Genomic DNA, 16,180 nt, shown 5'->3' with positions numbered 1-16,180 from the left:
CTGCAAAGTGTTTTCCACATAAATGAAGCTCTGTGTTAAATCAAGATGCACCAGAGGCACCTGGGTCAGTTAAGCATCCACCTTCAGCTCAGGTCGTGATGTCGCGGTTCATGAGTTCAAGCCCTGAGTCAGGCTCTGTGCTGACAGCTCAGAGCCTGGAGCCTGTTTCGGATTCTTTGTCTTCCTCTCTCTCTCTCTGCACTACGCCTCCCCTGCTCACACTCTGTCTCCCTCAAAAGTAAATAAATACTAAAAAAAAAAAAAAAAAATTAATCAAGACTCACCAACACCAGGACTCCAAAGCACGGGCATTAGAGCCACGCAGGGCCTACGCTTACCTCTGAGTAGTCACAGCAGGCAGAACATGTAGGACAGGTGATAGGAGGCTGTTTTTTGGAGTTTCTCTAACCTAACAAAGAGGCACTCACAGGAAGCATTTACTATTTCAACTATCAGACTAACAATAATAACCTGCAACATCACTTGAAATGACCAAACTGAGACGCCTCTTCTGGAAGAACAATGTAGCACAGACAGGTGTTTTCCAGCTACAGATAAGGTAATGGAAACAATTCACTGATCCCCAACCAGTATTTTTTTTTTTTTTTAAATCAAACAGAACGAATTAAAATAAAACACATGATAGAATCACACCTAGGGGCACCTGGGTGGCTCAGTCAGTTAAGTGTCTGACTCTTGGTTTTAGCTCAAGTCATGATCTCACGGTTTGTGAGTTTGAGCCCCACATTGGGCTCTGTGCGGACAGCCTGGCGCCTGCTTGGGATTTTCTCTCTCTCAAAATAAAAAAAATAAACTTTAAAAAAAATTTAAAAAATAAATCACATGCAGTTAAGGTAAGAAGCGTTTTCATGAAACTTTTTCCAAATACGTATCACAGCAAAATACAAAAATTTCTTACCGTGACTGGGGCCGTGAAAAATGTGAAAACTACTGTGGGACACTAGGATGCAGAAAGATAACGACTATAAATCAACAGGTTCTATATAAAATTATATAGCTGCATATCAAAAAAGAATGCAATCTTGCCATTTGTGACAACACGGATAGATCTAGAAGGTACTACACTAGTTGAAGTCAGAGAAAGACAAATACCATATGATCTCACTTGTATGTGGAACCTAAAAAAATAAAAGCAACAGACAAAACAGAGACTAATAAATACAGAGAACTGGTGATTGCGGAGGCGGTGAGGATGAGCAGAGAAGGAGACTAAGAGATACAAACGTCCGGTTATAAGACTGGTAAGAAATGGAGATAAAAAGTACAGCACTGGGAATATAGTCAATCGTATTTCCTAATGTATATTTTTGAGAGACAGAGATAAAACACCAGCGGGGAAGGGGCAGAGAGGGAGACAGAGAATGCGAAGCAAGGTCCAGGCTGTCCGCACAGAGCGGGATGCGGGGCTTGAACTCACGAACTGTGAGATCATAACCTGAGCCAAGGCCAGAGGCTCAACCGACTGAGCCACCCAGGCGCCCCGGGGTCAGTAATATTTGAACACCTTTGTATGGTGACAGATGTTAACTACACTTACTGCGATGGCATTTCCTAACGTTTGTCATTGCCGAATCTGTTATACACCTGAAACTAATATAATTTTGTACGTCAACTACAGTAAAAAAGAAAAACTTCTCAGCTTTGACTTCTAATGCGGTAAACATCGATAAACACGTAACCAAAAGCCCTTCGTGATCCTCAACAATTTGGAAACGTGTAAAGGGTTCTCGAGGCCCGCGGCTTTGAGAACAGCTGGTCTAGTTAGTTACGCAACAAAGCAACGAAGATCAAGTTAAGGAAGTAATTTTCCTCGTTCTCCCTTTATTCCACTGTCTCGCCCACATCGCTTTTAGCCGTCCCATCGGCGAAGAGCTGGCCAACAGACTTTTGTTATGCGTTGGGAGGAGGAGGCTGGGGAAGGTAATAAAAACCCAGGTTTTAGTAGCAAGACGGAGTCAAAGATTTTTATTAAATAATTCTGGACCTGCCCTTTCTCTGTTCCAGCTGGGCACAAGAACTGGGGCACGTTCGCAGAACTCGGACAGATCAGAGTGGACAGAAGGGGCAGATACGGAAGCTTTGAGGAATAAGGGGCAGCTGGGGGGAAATTTGCCAAAATGTGGGGGGTGTGCTGCAACTCCCCACTTCCTCAGTCACCCCAGGGAGGTGTCGAGGGGTGGGTCTAAAGGGGCCGCTCCGGGGTACTGACGGGCTCTCGTTAAGCTCCATCCCCACCAGGACCCCTTTACCGCCCCGCCCCCCTCCCCCCCCCCCCCCACGCGTCTTCGATCGCCAAAGCCCCACGACCCCCGAGGATCCTCACCACCAGCAGGTTCCTGTCCTCCACCAGCTGCCGCTTCCGGAGGATCTCCGATTTCAGAACGTCCATCTCGCTGCCCCGGTTTACGCTCGAGCTTCCCTCTCCAGCTCCTCCGTCCGAGCCTCACTCGGCCAGGCGCCGCGAACCAACACAAACAAGCTCAAACGCCGGAGGACGACTGACAGGAACCGCTTCCGGCGGAAGCTGAGGTGAGCGAGAGGACGGAAGGAAGCGCTCCAGGGCCCCTGTTGTTGACGAAGCCGCTTGGATTTGCACCCCCTGGCGGCGCCCTCCGGAAGCGCGCCTGCCTTTTATGCTAGTAGATAGAATTGAAAGCGGGCTGAAACCGGAGTCGTGGCGCATTTTTAATGAGAAGTTATCACACCTGCTTGTACCTGCTAGTTCAGGTGCAAAAGCCTCCTCGTAGAACACTTCAATTAAGTTAACTAGGGCCAGATCTCACTCATTATACCAGAAGTTCACATCAGAGTTCCAAGTTACCTGCTCACCAATATGAATGCACTAGAGTGGGAAAAACCTGAACAATACAATTAGCTCATAAGCACAGAATAAAGGGGCAGGGTTCATTGCCAGCCCGTTAAATTTCCTGTAAAGTTAAGCAACTACATCCATTTAAGTCGTTTTGGAAGTAAATGTCTCTTCTTCCTCAGTTCTAGATTGCTTACGTACCTTGGTCATAATTGAACATTTACCCTAAGCTAACTCAGATCATTTTTATGGTCATGTGTTCAGCAATCAAGATTTTCAGTGATATGATTGGAGATGTAATAAGAAATAGTTGCGTGTTTTTTAAGTCCAACCCAAGAAGAAAAATTAAATTGTGGAAAAAAATTATATCTAAGAGTTTAATTTTATGTTTATAATTTTTTGATGTTTTATTTTTATTTTTGAGACCTGAACCAAAGTTGGATGCTTAACCGACTTCGCCACCCAGGCACCCATAAGGTTTTAATTTAAAAAGACCCTAAGAATTGTTTACAAAGCATTTATCTTTGGTTCTACGCCATTGAAGTTGTTTTTGAAATTCTAGTTAAGTCATAACTGAAAATATTTGACATGTTAGTTTTTCCTACTCAAAAAGGAAAGAAATATCATTCAGTCCCATCAATCGATACTAGGTAAGATGATTTATCAAAAAAAAGTTGGTAGAGAATTGTTCAATCAGTTTACAAAGTTTTGTATACATGTGTATGTTGGTTTTACCAGAAATAGATCGACAATAGGAAGTTAACTGACTCTCTGACCTAAGAGGCTTTGCTAATTTTTAGGGCTTTTAAAAGCTTAAAATATTTTACAGAAAAAGGGTCCTTGAACTAATAAACATGACAACACTCTTATATGGATATCTATTTCCTGAGTCACTTTTAATTCACTAAGCAAATAATTTGTTAGCACTTTCCTGTTTTAGGGATTATTATACAAAAATCTGAATGAAGGACAGAGATGACCGTAACAGTAACGGAAGTTGACAGCAAAGGGTTAGCTGGCCAATAGGAGACAGTTAAGTGTTAAACCAGAGAAAAAACTAGCTACCATAAACAGGCTTTTACATTTCAGACTTTCACTGATTTCGATGTTTCTGTAAACATGTGCACTACATCCTGATAAAAGCTTGAGAAGGAACAGTGAGAGATGTGTACTTGAACAAGCAAACTGACAAGTAAGCTTTTTGGGGCGCCCTGTTGGCTCAGTCAGTTAAGTGTCTGACTTTGGCTCAGGTCATGATCGCACAGCTTGTAGGTTCCAGCCCCACGGGGGGCTCTGTGCTGACAGCTCAGAGCCTACAGCCTGCTTCAGATTCTGTGTCTCCCTCTCTCTCTGCCCCTCCCCTGCTAATGCTCTGTCTCTCTTTCTCTCAACAATAAATAAATAAACTTGAAAAAAAAATTAAAAACCTGACAAGTAAGATTTTCAATAGGAAGGGAAAAAAAGACTCTAAGGGAGAACATGTCCATTTTCAGAACATGCATCCCGTTCCATAACGGCAGTTATTTAAAAAGTGACATATTAGAAGCAACCCAAATATCTTAAACAGGGGAATGGTTAAATAAGTTGTAGTTCACACATACAATGCAATAATATGGAACATTAAAAACCAGGTTTCACAAAACATTCATTTATATGAGAATGCTTGTGATACAATGCTTTGTAAAAAAAAAAAAGTAAACTAATAAAACTAGAAATATAGCATATGGTCTCTTTTTGGATAGAAAAGCATATAAACCTAGAAAAAAATGACTGGAAGGAAACATATCAAAATGTCAGGTTGTTATGAGTCAAGAGTAACCTCTGGTGATTCTTCTTTTCTTCTTCATGCCATAATTTGACACAAATTCCATAATGTGGAGAAAATATCCAGAGAGCAGTCATATTTTAATTATTGACATTCATTACACGTTTTTCTAGCGTATCTACTTTAGAAATTACGTATGATAAATGGTAAATAATGCCATTAAAAGAAAGCAAAGGACTGGACAAAAAAACATTTGTGTAAATCTTCATAATTGTGTAAATCTTCATAAATCTTCATAAGTGTCTTCTGTGAGCTCTGCACTGCGATCTCGAGGTCGTGAATTCAAGCCCTGTGTTGTGTGTAGGTATTACTAAAAAAATAAATAAAATAAAACTTAGAAAAGGAAGAAAGGAAACACTGGTCATTGTCTATGGGAAGAGATAGTCAAAACCAACATAAGATGGATGAGACTATTGCTCTGGTGGAATAACTCTTCCAAAAAAAAGATTATTTGTCATTTCTGAAGTGTGGAAGAAATACCAAAGTAATCAGAATGACCTGGGGTTTTTTGTTGCTGTCCTAACGGATAGAATGTAACTTTTTAAAAAGCTACTTAATCTAGGGGTGCCTGGGTGGCTCAGTTGGTTGCGCATCCAACTTTGGCCCAGGTCATGATCTCACGGTTTGTGGGTTCGAGCCCCGCATCGGGCTCTGTGTTGACAGCTCAGAGCCTGGGGCCTGCTTCGGGTTTTGTGTCTCCCTCTCTCTCTGCCCCTCCCCTGCTCATGCTCTGTCCTCTGTCACTCAGAAACAAAAAACAAACAAACAACAACAAAAAAGCATTAAAATATTTAAAAATAAACAAATAAAATATCAACCAGCATTCATGTCAGAGCTAGACTCGTTCATCCTTTATACCCACAGACTGGCTGGGGAGACAAGAGTTCTACAGAAATCAATGAAAGCATTCGGTGAGATTCAACGGGCTATATGGGCTTTACAATAAGAGTGCTGTATAGCTCATCATTACCTAAAATTGTGTCCTCCGCATCCCCTAGATCAGTAAAAATTACATGAATACATGTGCACACTTCTTTTCCTCCAGAGAGACAATTTTGAAGCATTCACCAGCACAGTACGGGCCATCATCCACGTCCTACAGGGGCGTGGCTAAACTGTTTGGCAAAGAAATCTGTGATGTCAAGAAGGAAGAGTAAAATAGATTTGCAAAAAGACCCGTGAATGACAGATAGTGGAAAACAGTCCCTGAGACCCTCTGGAGTTCCAATTCTCTACTAGAATTCTTCCACAAGTCCAGCTTGCTCCTCCATACCAAAACAAACAAACACTACTGAATCCTTATACCGTATTTCTACCCTGCAAAGGTGCACTTTCTTCACATTTCACGTTTCTGAATTCAGGATGTATCTTACAAGCAATGTGTTTGTAGTGAGTGCTGTGGTGCTCTACCCAGAAACTCTCTTCAGGGCCAAGGCACCTGTCGCCCATCTGCTGGAAATAGGGGGCGCACAGCTACAGCCCACCCCCCCCACCCCCGTGCACAGCCCGGGGCTATGGGGCTCAGCCAAGGCTCCAGGCCCTCCCAGCAGGGCGTCCATACCCAAAGACCGAGCAACCCACGGACACGGAGATTCCAAGGCCCAGCTCGGTTGCCTCGCTTTAGAGTATCTCAAAGGGTCCTTCTCACTGCAGAGCTCTCGATGGGGTCACAGGAGATCTGCCAAACGCTGCTCGTTCCCTCCCAGCTGCATCTCCAAGAACAGTCTCTAGGAAACCACGAACACTTGTATGCGGAAGAAAGAAATGCGTTGATCCGTAGGCACAGGTATTTTGGTTCATTTGTTAGGAGACTATTAACCCAGCATTCCAGTTTTTACGGGAGTCATTTTCATAAATATGGTTAGCCAGCCACTGCAGAGCCTGACCCAAACCTGGCAACACAAGCAAACCTGAATTTCAGGATGCTAAAGTTTAGGAGGAAGGGCTGAGATCCTGACTGGGCTACGAATACCCACGGCGCTGTGAAGCCCAGGCTGGGAGACCCGCTGGCAGTGCCCACGGATGTCTCTGTCTCGAATTCGTGCCGAGATCACACCAGAGGGCACAGTCCATACACCCCGTCAGCCCCCTTCCCTTCTTCCCGGTTGCTTCTCGTCCGCTGTGCTCTCCCGGCGTATTCTCTTCGTACTGTTTCCTTAGTGGGGTGCGGGCAACAAATGAAATAGAGAGAGGGCTGAGGAGAAAAAAAATTCAAGACCAGGAATAAGAAAGGAGAATTAACCTAGGGTACAAAAAGCACTGAAGGAAATATGAGAAATTCCACCTGCGACACAATGGTAATAAATCCAAAAACCCAAAAGATACGATTTCTCAACAAAAACTTAAGCTACCAAATTTATTCTGCCCAAAGTAGAAAACAGAAATAAGCAATTGCAGCGGAGAGAAAGAAAAGGGGATTATAGATTCCCCATTCAAAAAGCACTAGAACCAGGGCGCCGGGGCGGCTCAGTCGGTTAAGCGTCCGACTTTGGCTCAGGTCATGATCTCACATTCGTGGGTTCGAGCCCCACATCGGGCTCTGTGCTGACAGCTCGGGGCCCGGAGCCCATTTCAGATTCTGTGTCTCCCTTTCTCTCTGCCCCTCCCCCACTCGTGCTCTGTCTCTCTCTCTCTCTCTCTCTCTCTCTCTCTCTCTCTCAAAAATAAAAACATTTTGAGGAGGGCACTTGTTGGGATGAGCACTGGGTGTTGTATGTAAGGGATGAACCACAGGAATCTACCCCCAAATCCAAGAGCACACTGCATACACTGTATGTTAGCCGATTTGACAATAAATTATATTTAAAAAATAATAAAAACATTAAAAAAATTTTTTTTAATTTAAAAAGCACCAAATCCTGATGTGTCCGTTGCATATGATCTTTAAAGAACAGAAATTCAAACTTTCTGGCTCAGAGCCCCTCTCTATTCTTAAAAATTCTTGAGGACCTCAGAAAGGCTTTGTTTACATAAGTTAGAACTATCAATACCATACTAGAGATTAAAACAGGAAAAAAAACTCATTGAAAAGGTGACATATTCATATAAATCATTTTGTGAAAAATATTTTCAACAAATTTAAAGTGAAGAATGGTATCTTTTACATTATTGTACATCCCTTTTTTTTTTTTTTTTAGAGACAGAGAGAGCAGGGGAGAGGCAGTGGGAGAGAGAGAGAGAGAAAGAGAGAGAGAGAGAGAGAGAGGGAGAGAATCCCAAGCAGGCTTCACACCGGCATGGAGCCCGCCAGGGAGGAGCCCAAAGCAGGGCATGATCCCACGACCGTGACATCACAACCTGAGCCAAAACCAAGAGTCAGACTGTCAATCAACTGAGCCACCTGGCGCCCCTCCTTTTTTTTTTTTTTTTTTTTTTTTTTTTTAGTGTCAGCCTCTTTGATGTCAGGCCTAAGTAAAAAAAGAAATCCAAATTCTCCTATCTGCTTCTGCATTCAATCTGTTATAATATCTTATTTTATTCGAACTACATGAAGAAAGTCTGTTCTCACACAGATATGTAGGTGGAAACGTGAATATCTTTATTATTTTTTTTTAAGTAAGCTCTACACCCAACGTGGGGTTTGAACTCACGACCTCCGGATCAAGAGACACATGCTCTACTGACTGAGCCAGCCAGGTACCCCAAGAAGAGTGTCTTTATCAGATAATTGTGGACATTCTTCTTTGATGGTACACCCAAACACGACAAGTGGTAGTTTTCTTTTTTTTTTTTTTTTAATGTTTATCCATTTTTGTGACAGAGAGAGAGAGAGAGAGAGAGCACAAGCAGGGGAGGGGAGGAGAGAGGGAGAGGGAAACACAGAATGTGAAGCAGGCTCCAGGCTCTGAGCTGTGGGTACAGAGTGCGCTCACGAACCCCGAGTCATAACCTGAGCCAAAATCAGATGCTCAACCGACTGAGCCACCCAGACACCCTGGCAGGTGGTAGTTTTCCAAAAGTTAGTTGCAGTGTGGAATTCATCAAAAACCATATTGGTAAACTTTTCATACTCCTTTACATTAAAATCCATTGGCCCATCTTGAAGTTTGAATGTATCTTTTAGTTGCACATAATTTTGTAACATCATGCATTGGTCATTTGGAAAATATTAGTTCACTGATTCATGTGAATCTTCCAAATGTTGACACTCTTTACTACACAATATTTTTAAAACCACATCCATTAATATCACCCCTCCATCTCATCAGAAAAGCCTTTTAATTATTGGGAAGCTATTAAGCTCATGGTGGCAGACACAATTTACTAATTGCAAAATGCTAATTTTTACTGAAAGCTCATATTTTATCACTAGCAACAAATATTGCCCTTTGTTTTCTCTAGGCGACAGGCTCACTTTGTTGATTTGCAAGAAAACATCTGCCAAATATCCAAATCTGAATACCCAAATCTGAATAACTGTATTTGACCATTGGTTATTCTTTTTTTTTTTAATTTTTTCAATCTTTATTTATTTTTGAGAGAGAGAGACAGAGTGAGAGTGGGGGAGGGGCAGAGAGAGAGAGGGAGACACAGAATCTGAAGCAGACTCCAGGCTCTGAGCTGTTAGCACAGAGCCCGATGCGGGCCTCGAACCCACAAACGGCGAGATCACGACCTGAGCTGAAATCAAGTCAGACACTTAACCAACTGAGCCACCCAGGTGCCCCTTTTTAAGAACATTTTTAAGTGAAACTGACTTCTGTGTGTGTGACCACATGGGGATGTAGAATATGACTCCCTGTGCAATTTAATGACCTCGTTCGATTCCTACCAACACACCAGCAAACTCGCTATTGCCTTTGTAAATTCAGCGCCAATGTCCACTTTTGAAAGGTAATATATAAATTCCATGTTTCACTTATAATTTTCACAGAGCAGGGTTTCATAATGGGAGATAATTATCTTAAAGATCACGTGGAAATAGACGTTTCCAATAATGGTCACGAAAATGGTGAAAAAGTGTAGGAGATCGTTGCTTTGGGTCTGAAGAACTTACTGCTCTAGGGACTGCTGTCCCACCATAAACAACTAGAAAAGCAGTTGTAAACTAAACTGTTTTTCAGACATTGGACAACAGACTACAATCAGGCTCTGATTCCTAAGAGAAGGAAAACAAATGAGGTGAGCCCAGCCCTGGATTATTACCTGGAGACAGTTTCCAGGATACAGCACAGGTACAGGAAACCTAAACAGGGCCAAGTTGTCTCACTGAGATCAGGAAAAAGTGCTGGCAGATTGAGGAAGCTACATTTGTGGGGCAGAGCACCAGAGACGAGAGAGGTGTCCAGGGGGAGAGCTCGAGAGATCTGCAGAGGGGACCCTTCAAATCATTGGCAGATCAAATCCTGATCTGCGTATGTTTGGATTTAAAAAAAGATTTTTTTTAATGTTTACTTTTAGAGAGAGAGAGTGTGTGAGTGGGGGAGCCGAGAGAAAGGGAGACACAGAATCCAAAACAGGCTCCAGGCTCTGAGCCGTCAGCCCAAATCCCAATGTGGGGCTCGAACTCACAGAGTAGGAGATCATGACCTAATCCGCAGTCAGACGCTTAACCAACCGAGCCACCCAGGTGCCCCTGCTCTGCATATGTTTGGATGAAACTCCCAAGACTGAGTAAGAACCACCATAAAGCAGTGGGCCATGCAACGCCCAGAGTCTACACAGGAATGGACATTTTCCAGACACAGAATAAAATCTTCAGAAAGGAATCACCCAAGTTGTGTGCCTAAATTATCCTAGACTGAAGACTGCTTTGATTCACCCTAACACAGCAGAAAAGGAAGCCTCAAAAGGATCGCACTAATTCTAAGTAACTTAACTGCCCGTCAGATCACAGGCTTGTATTTTTGAAGGAATACAACAAAATCCCACACCCAACAGCATAAAAATCCAGCGTCCTGAGATCCAAACACAATTGCCAGACATGCAGAAAACATAATCCATATCCAGGAGAAAAACCAATCAATATAAAATCACCTAGAAATGACAGAGATGATGAAATGGGAGAGCTTCTAAACCAGCAATTATAAATATCTTCTAGATACTCAAGAATCCAGAGGAAAACATAAACATAATAAAAAGAGAAATGGAAGAAAACAAGACCCAAATGGAACTTCTAGAGATGAAAAACACAATATCTTAAATTAACAAAAAAGTATACACAGCATGAGTGACCAGTAGAACAATATCAAGCAGTCTAGCGTATCTGTAATTGGGGCCTCAGGAAGTCACAGTTGGGGGGGAGGGGTGGATATTTCAAGAAACAATGGGCAGAATGTTTCTAAATTTGATGAAGACTAGAAATCACACAGATCCAAGAAGCTCATGAACCCAGGAGAAAACCACACCAAAGCCCAACATAATCAAGTGAGACACAGTGATAAAGGAATATTTTAAAGCTGCCCTCCCAGAAGTCATTACATAAAGAGCAAAGAAAAGAATGACTGCAGAGCTCCTGTTAGAAATCACACAAGCTAGAAGACAAAGGAACAACATTTTTAAAGTATTAAAGGAAAAAACTGCCAGCCTAGAATTCTACACTCAGCAACAGTATCCATTAAAAATGGAAATGAACTAAAGATTATTTTTCGACAAAAAAAAAATGTTGAAAAGATTTATCAGCAAGCCTGCACTACAAGAAATGCTGAAGTTCTTCAAATGGAAGAAAAATAAAGCAAAAGAACTAAGAATAGTACAGAAATGCTGAACATGTGGATAAAATATAAAAGATGTTTCCTAATTTTTTAACATCTCTAAAAAAAAAAGGCAACAGAGAAACAAAAGCAAAAATGAACTACGGGGACCTCATCAAGATAAAAAAAGTTTCTGCACAGTGAAGGAAACAATCAACAAACCTAAAAGGCAACTGACGGAATGGGAGAAGATATTTGCAAATGACATATCTGATAAAGGATTAATATCTAAAATCTATAAAGAACTCATCATACTCAACACCCCAAAAATAAATTATCCAGTTAAGAAATGGGCAGAAGACATGAATAAACATTTTTCCAAAGAAGACATCCCAAAGGCTAACAGACACATGAAAAGATGCTCAACTCATCATCAGGAAAATATAAATCAAAACCATGTTGAGATACCACCTCCCACCTGTCAGAATGGCTAAAATGAACAACACAATAAATAGCAAGTGTTGGCGAGGATGCAGAAAAAGGGGAACCTTCTTGCTCTGTTGGTGGGAATGCAAACTGGTGCAGCCACTCTGGAGAACAGTATGGAAGTTTGTCAGAAAGTTAAAAATAGAGCTACCCTACGATCCAGAAATTGCACTACTAGGTACTTATCCAACGGATACAAAAATGCTGATTCAAAGAGGTACATGCACCCCAATGTTTACAGTAGCATTATCAACAATGGCCAAACTGTGGAAAGAGCCCAAATGTCCATTGACTGATGAATGGATAAAGAGGATGTGGTATATATATATATATATATATATACAATGGAATATTACTCAGCCACCAAAAAGAATGAATGCTTGCCATTTGCAATGACATGGATGGAGCTAGAGTGTATTATGCTAAACAAAACAAGTCAGTCAGAGAAAGACAAATACCATACGATTTCACTCATACACGGAATTTAAGAAACAAAACAGATGAACATATGGGAGGGGGGGAAAGAAAAAGAAAAAAGAAAGAGGGAAACAAACCACAAGAGACTCTTAAAGGTAGAGAACAAACGGAGGGTTGCTGGAGGGAGGGAGGTGGGGAATGGTCTAGGTGGGTGATGGGTATTAGGAGGACACTTGTTATCATGAGCACTGGGTACTGTACGTAAGTGATGAATCACTGAATTCTACTCCAGAAACCAATGTTGCATTGTATGTTATCTACCTAGAATATAAATGAAAATCTGAAAAGAAAATAAATAAGTAAAAGAAAGGCAACAGACTATTTACATCAATAATTGCATTAAATATAAATTGCCTAAACAGCATACTTGAAAAGTAGAGATTATCAGGTGGACTTAAAAAAAACCCCAAGGCCCAATTATATGATGTCCATAAGAATCCTAGTTTAAGTATAAAAACATAAATAAGTTAAAGGTGAAAGGATACATGCATGCCACCACTAATAAAAAGAAATTGGGAATGGCTATATTAACATCAGACAAAGTGAACTTTGGAATAGGGAATATTATTAAGGAGAAAGAGGGATATTTTATAATGATAAAGATGTTGAAGTATTGAGACGACATGCAATCCTAAATGTACATGTATCTAATAACATAGCATCAAAATACATAAGCAAAAACTGTTAGAATTGAAAAGTAAACAAGTCAACAATTATAGGTAGAGATTTCCCTATATTACTATCAGTAATTGATAGAATAAGGGGACAGAAAATCAGTACGAATACAAGAGGCTTGAACATTACCCAACTAACATGAGCCAATCAAAATTTAGAGAATGCTGTAGCCTGAACTTCAGAATGCATACATGCTCTTTTACTTAATTTTTCACGTGAGCTCTACACCCAACACGGGGCTTGAACTCATGGCCCTGAGATCAAGAGTCACACGCTCTACCAAGAGAGCCAGATAGATACCCCTATACACGTGCTCTTTTAAAGTCCAATTGGAATATGCACTAAGACAGATCATATTCTGGGACATTAAACATGTCTCAATAAATTCAAAACAATTAAAACCATACAATGTATATTTTCTGATAACAAACTAGGAATCAGGAACAGAAAAATAACTAGCAAAATCCCCAAATAACGGAAATTAAATACACTTATAAATAACTCATAGAGTCAGAGAAGAAATCACAAGTGAAATTAGAAAGTATTTCAGGGGCGCTGGGGAGGCTCAGTTGGTTAAGCATCCGACTTCGCCTCAGGTCACAATCTCACAGTCTGTGAGCTCGAGCCCCACATCAGGCTCTGCGCCAACAGCTCAGAGCCTGGAGCCCACTTCAGATTCTATGTCTCCCTCTCTCTCTGCCCCTCCCCACTCACTCTCTGTCTCTCTCTCAAAATAAAATGAAAACATACAAAAAAATTTTTTAAAGTATTTCAAACTGAATGAAAATGAAAACACAAGACATAAAAATGCAGAAATCTGCAGGCCTTGATAGATTCACTGGAGAAGTTACCAAATATTTAAAGAAGCATTATCACAAATTTGGGACAGTTTCTGCCAGAAATGGAAAAGGAAGGAACGCTTCCCACCTCATTTTATGAGGCCAGCATTCCCCTGATACCAAAACCAAAGACAGTACAGAAAAAGAAAATAATAAACCAGTATCTCTCATAAACTTCAGACACAAAATTCCTTAACAAAATGTCGGTAAATGGAACTCAACAATGTGTAAAAAGAATCACGTACCTTAATGAAGTGCTATGTAAGGCTGTGTTTCAACATCCAGGAATCAATCAATGTAATCCACCATACCAATCAGCTAAAGAAGAAAAAGCATGTGACTTAATTGACAAAGAGAAAAAAAGCATTTGACAAAATCCAACACCCAAAGCCAAAAGACAGCAAAGTTGGAAAAAGAGCATTTACCAAAAAACTACAGCTAATATCATATTAAATGGCGAAAGACTGAATGGTTCCCCATTCGGTTGGAGAAAGAACCCAAATGTATGCCAACTAATAAACGGATAAATAAATTGTGGTACAATCCATTCAAAGGAGTACTATTCTGCAATAAAAAAGGAACAAATAGCTAAGACAAGCAACAACATGCAAAAGTTATAAAACATTGTGCTAGGTGAAATATCCTGGACACAAAATACCATAATACTGCATGATTCCATCCACATGAATTTTTAAAGTTTTTTTTTAATGTTTACTTATTTTTGAGAGGGAGAGAGACAGAGCATGAGTGTGGGAGGGGCAGAGAGAGAGGGAGACACAGAATCGGAAGCAGGCTCCAGGCTCTGACTCCAGGCTCTGAGCTGTCAACACAGAGCTGGATGCGGGGCTCAAACTCACCAACTGTGAGATCATGACCTGAGCCGACGTTGGACGCTTAACAGGCTGAGCCACCCAGGTGCCCATGCACATGAATTCTTAAACAGTTAAAACAATAGTGATAGAAAGCAGATCAGTGATTGCCAGGAGCTGGGGTTTGGGCTGACAATTGAATACAAAGCGGCAGGAAGAAATTTCTGGAGGCGGGGGCGGGGGGGGGGGGAGGATGGAAATATTACATATCATGAAAAGGTAGAAGAGACACTTCTAGAACCTCCCTAAACTCCCTATCATCTGATATATTCCACACTCCGACCGCACTTAACAAGCACTACCATTCTTTTCTCTTGTCTGAATCACCACACCCAAAAGTATACACACTTCACCAGTATTTGGAGGAAGGCCCTATTTGTGACAATAGCTGCTACAGTCCACAGCACCCAAAAGGAGGGACAAACATTGCGAGTTGGCAATGGCAGTGGTCATGAGAAAAGCTGGCTACAAACAGCCCCCAAGTGTTAGAAAAATCTATCAAGACACATTTATATGCTGTATTTCACCAATTTTAAGATGCTCTTTTTTTAATATACATACACATTTTAACTTCTCTGAAACAGGGACGCATCACCTTTCAGTTCCTGACACCATGCCATTAAAATTGGGTGTGCTTCTTTTTCTTAGTGGTAGATTTCTTGTAATGGTGAACCTGAGAGTTGACGGCTTCCACGGAGTCCATAAACTGCAGAATGGCTGGGCAGCGGACGCACAGGGTTCTGCTGTGGCTGACAAGGGTAAGATAGCAGAGATGGGAGCCACGGCAGAATCAAGACTGGAAGCCACGTCCTGGGCCGGAGTCTCCATGTCACGTATGGAATCATCAGCCCTGTCGCCGCCTATTTCTGTCCCCGGTTAAGGCCAAGGGGGATACCCTGGCAGACGGTGCCAACAGACTTCGGAACAGGAAGTCGCTACTAGGGGTGGCTGGAAGAGATAGTGGTCGGGCAAGGTAACAAGAGCAGGTCGCCTCTCCAGCAGGTGGCATCACAAACAGAAAAGACAGATACAATGGACTTGGGCCTGGCTTACTCAAGGAAGAGCGGGGTCAGCTAAGTGCACTGTGAAATTCAGTAACTAGGGACCTTGTTACTGTGCTGCTAGTGGACTAGGGAACAGAGGCTCAGTACTTTAATTACTGAATCCTTCTGGACTTCAATTTCTTCATCTGGAAAATGGGGAATAATAGTAATACCTACCTGAAAGAATTAGTGTGTTGGTTCAAAAGAGTTAAAGGCTAAAAACAGGGCCAGGCATATGTAAGTACTCAATGCTTTTACGTTACCATTATGGTCATTTTCGTAAATATTTTATTTTTTTTGAAAGAGAGAGAGAGTAAGGTAGGGGCAGAAAGAGAAGGAGAGAGAGAATCCCAAACAGGCTCCTCACTGCCAAGGCAGCGCCCGATGTGGGGCTCAAACTCACAAACTGTGAAATCATGACCTGAGCTGAAATCAAGAGTCAGATACTTAACTGATTGAGACACCCCTCCATAACTATCTGAAAATGCATCTATTCACTTATTC

At 41.6% G+C, this 16,180-nt stretch overlaps 1 protein-coding gene and 1 long non-coding RNA gene across 3 annotated transcripts in view; both read right to left on the bottom strand.

Annotated features, from left to right (window-relative positions):
- PRPF18 (pre-mRNA processing factor 18) overlaps positions 1 to 2,591 on the bottom strand; it is a 49,003-nt gene extending 46,412 nt beyond the window's left edge. Inside the window, exon 1 of one of the 2 annotated variants that reach the window (XM_042944937.1) lies at positions 2,345 to 2,591. In XM_042944937.1, the coding sequence (XP_042800871.1) occupies positions 2,345 to 2,410 (66 nt within the window). In that variant the 5' untranslated portion in view covers positions 2,411 to 2,591. The remainder of the gene's footprint in view (positions 1 to 2,344) is intronic. The other variant, XM_042944935.1, reaches the window with a different exon arrangement.
- Positions 2,592 to 5,400: 2,809 nt separating this feature from the next.
- Positions 5,401 to 15,935, bottom strand: LOC122223876. Its single transcript, XR_006204541.1, has 3 exons — positions 15,229 to 15,935; positions 14,010 to 14,082; positions 5,401 to 6,849 (listed from the first exon to the last, which is right to left on the bottom strand). It is a non-coding gene; the product is annotated as an uncharacterized LOC122223876 (long non-coding RNA).
- Between the last annotated feature and the right edge of the window lie 245 nt (positions 15,936 to 16,180).

This window comes from Panthera leo, chromosome B4, assembly GCF_018350215.1.
Source record: "Panthera leo isolate Ple1 chromosome B4, P.leo_Ple1_pat1.1, whole genome shotgun sequence".
In the NCBI taxonomy this organism is placed as follows: domain Eukaryota; kingdom Metazoa; phylum Chordata; class Mammalia; order Carnivora; family Felidae; genus Panthera; species Panthera leo.
This window is presented reverse-complemented; position numbering and strand designations above follow the sequence as displayed.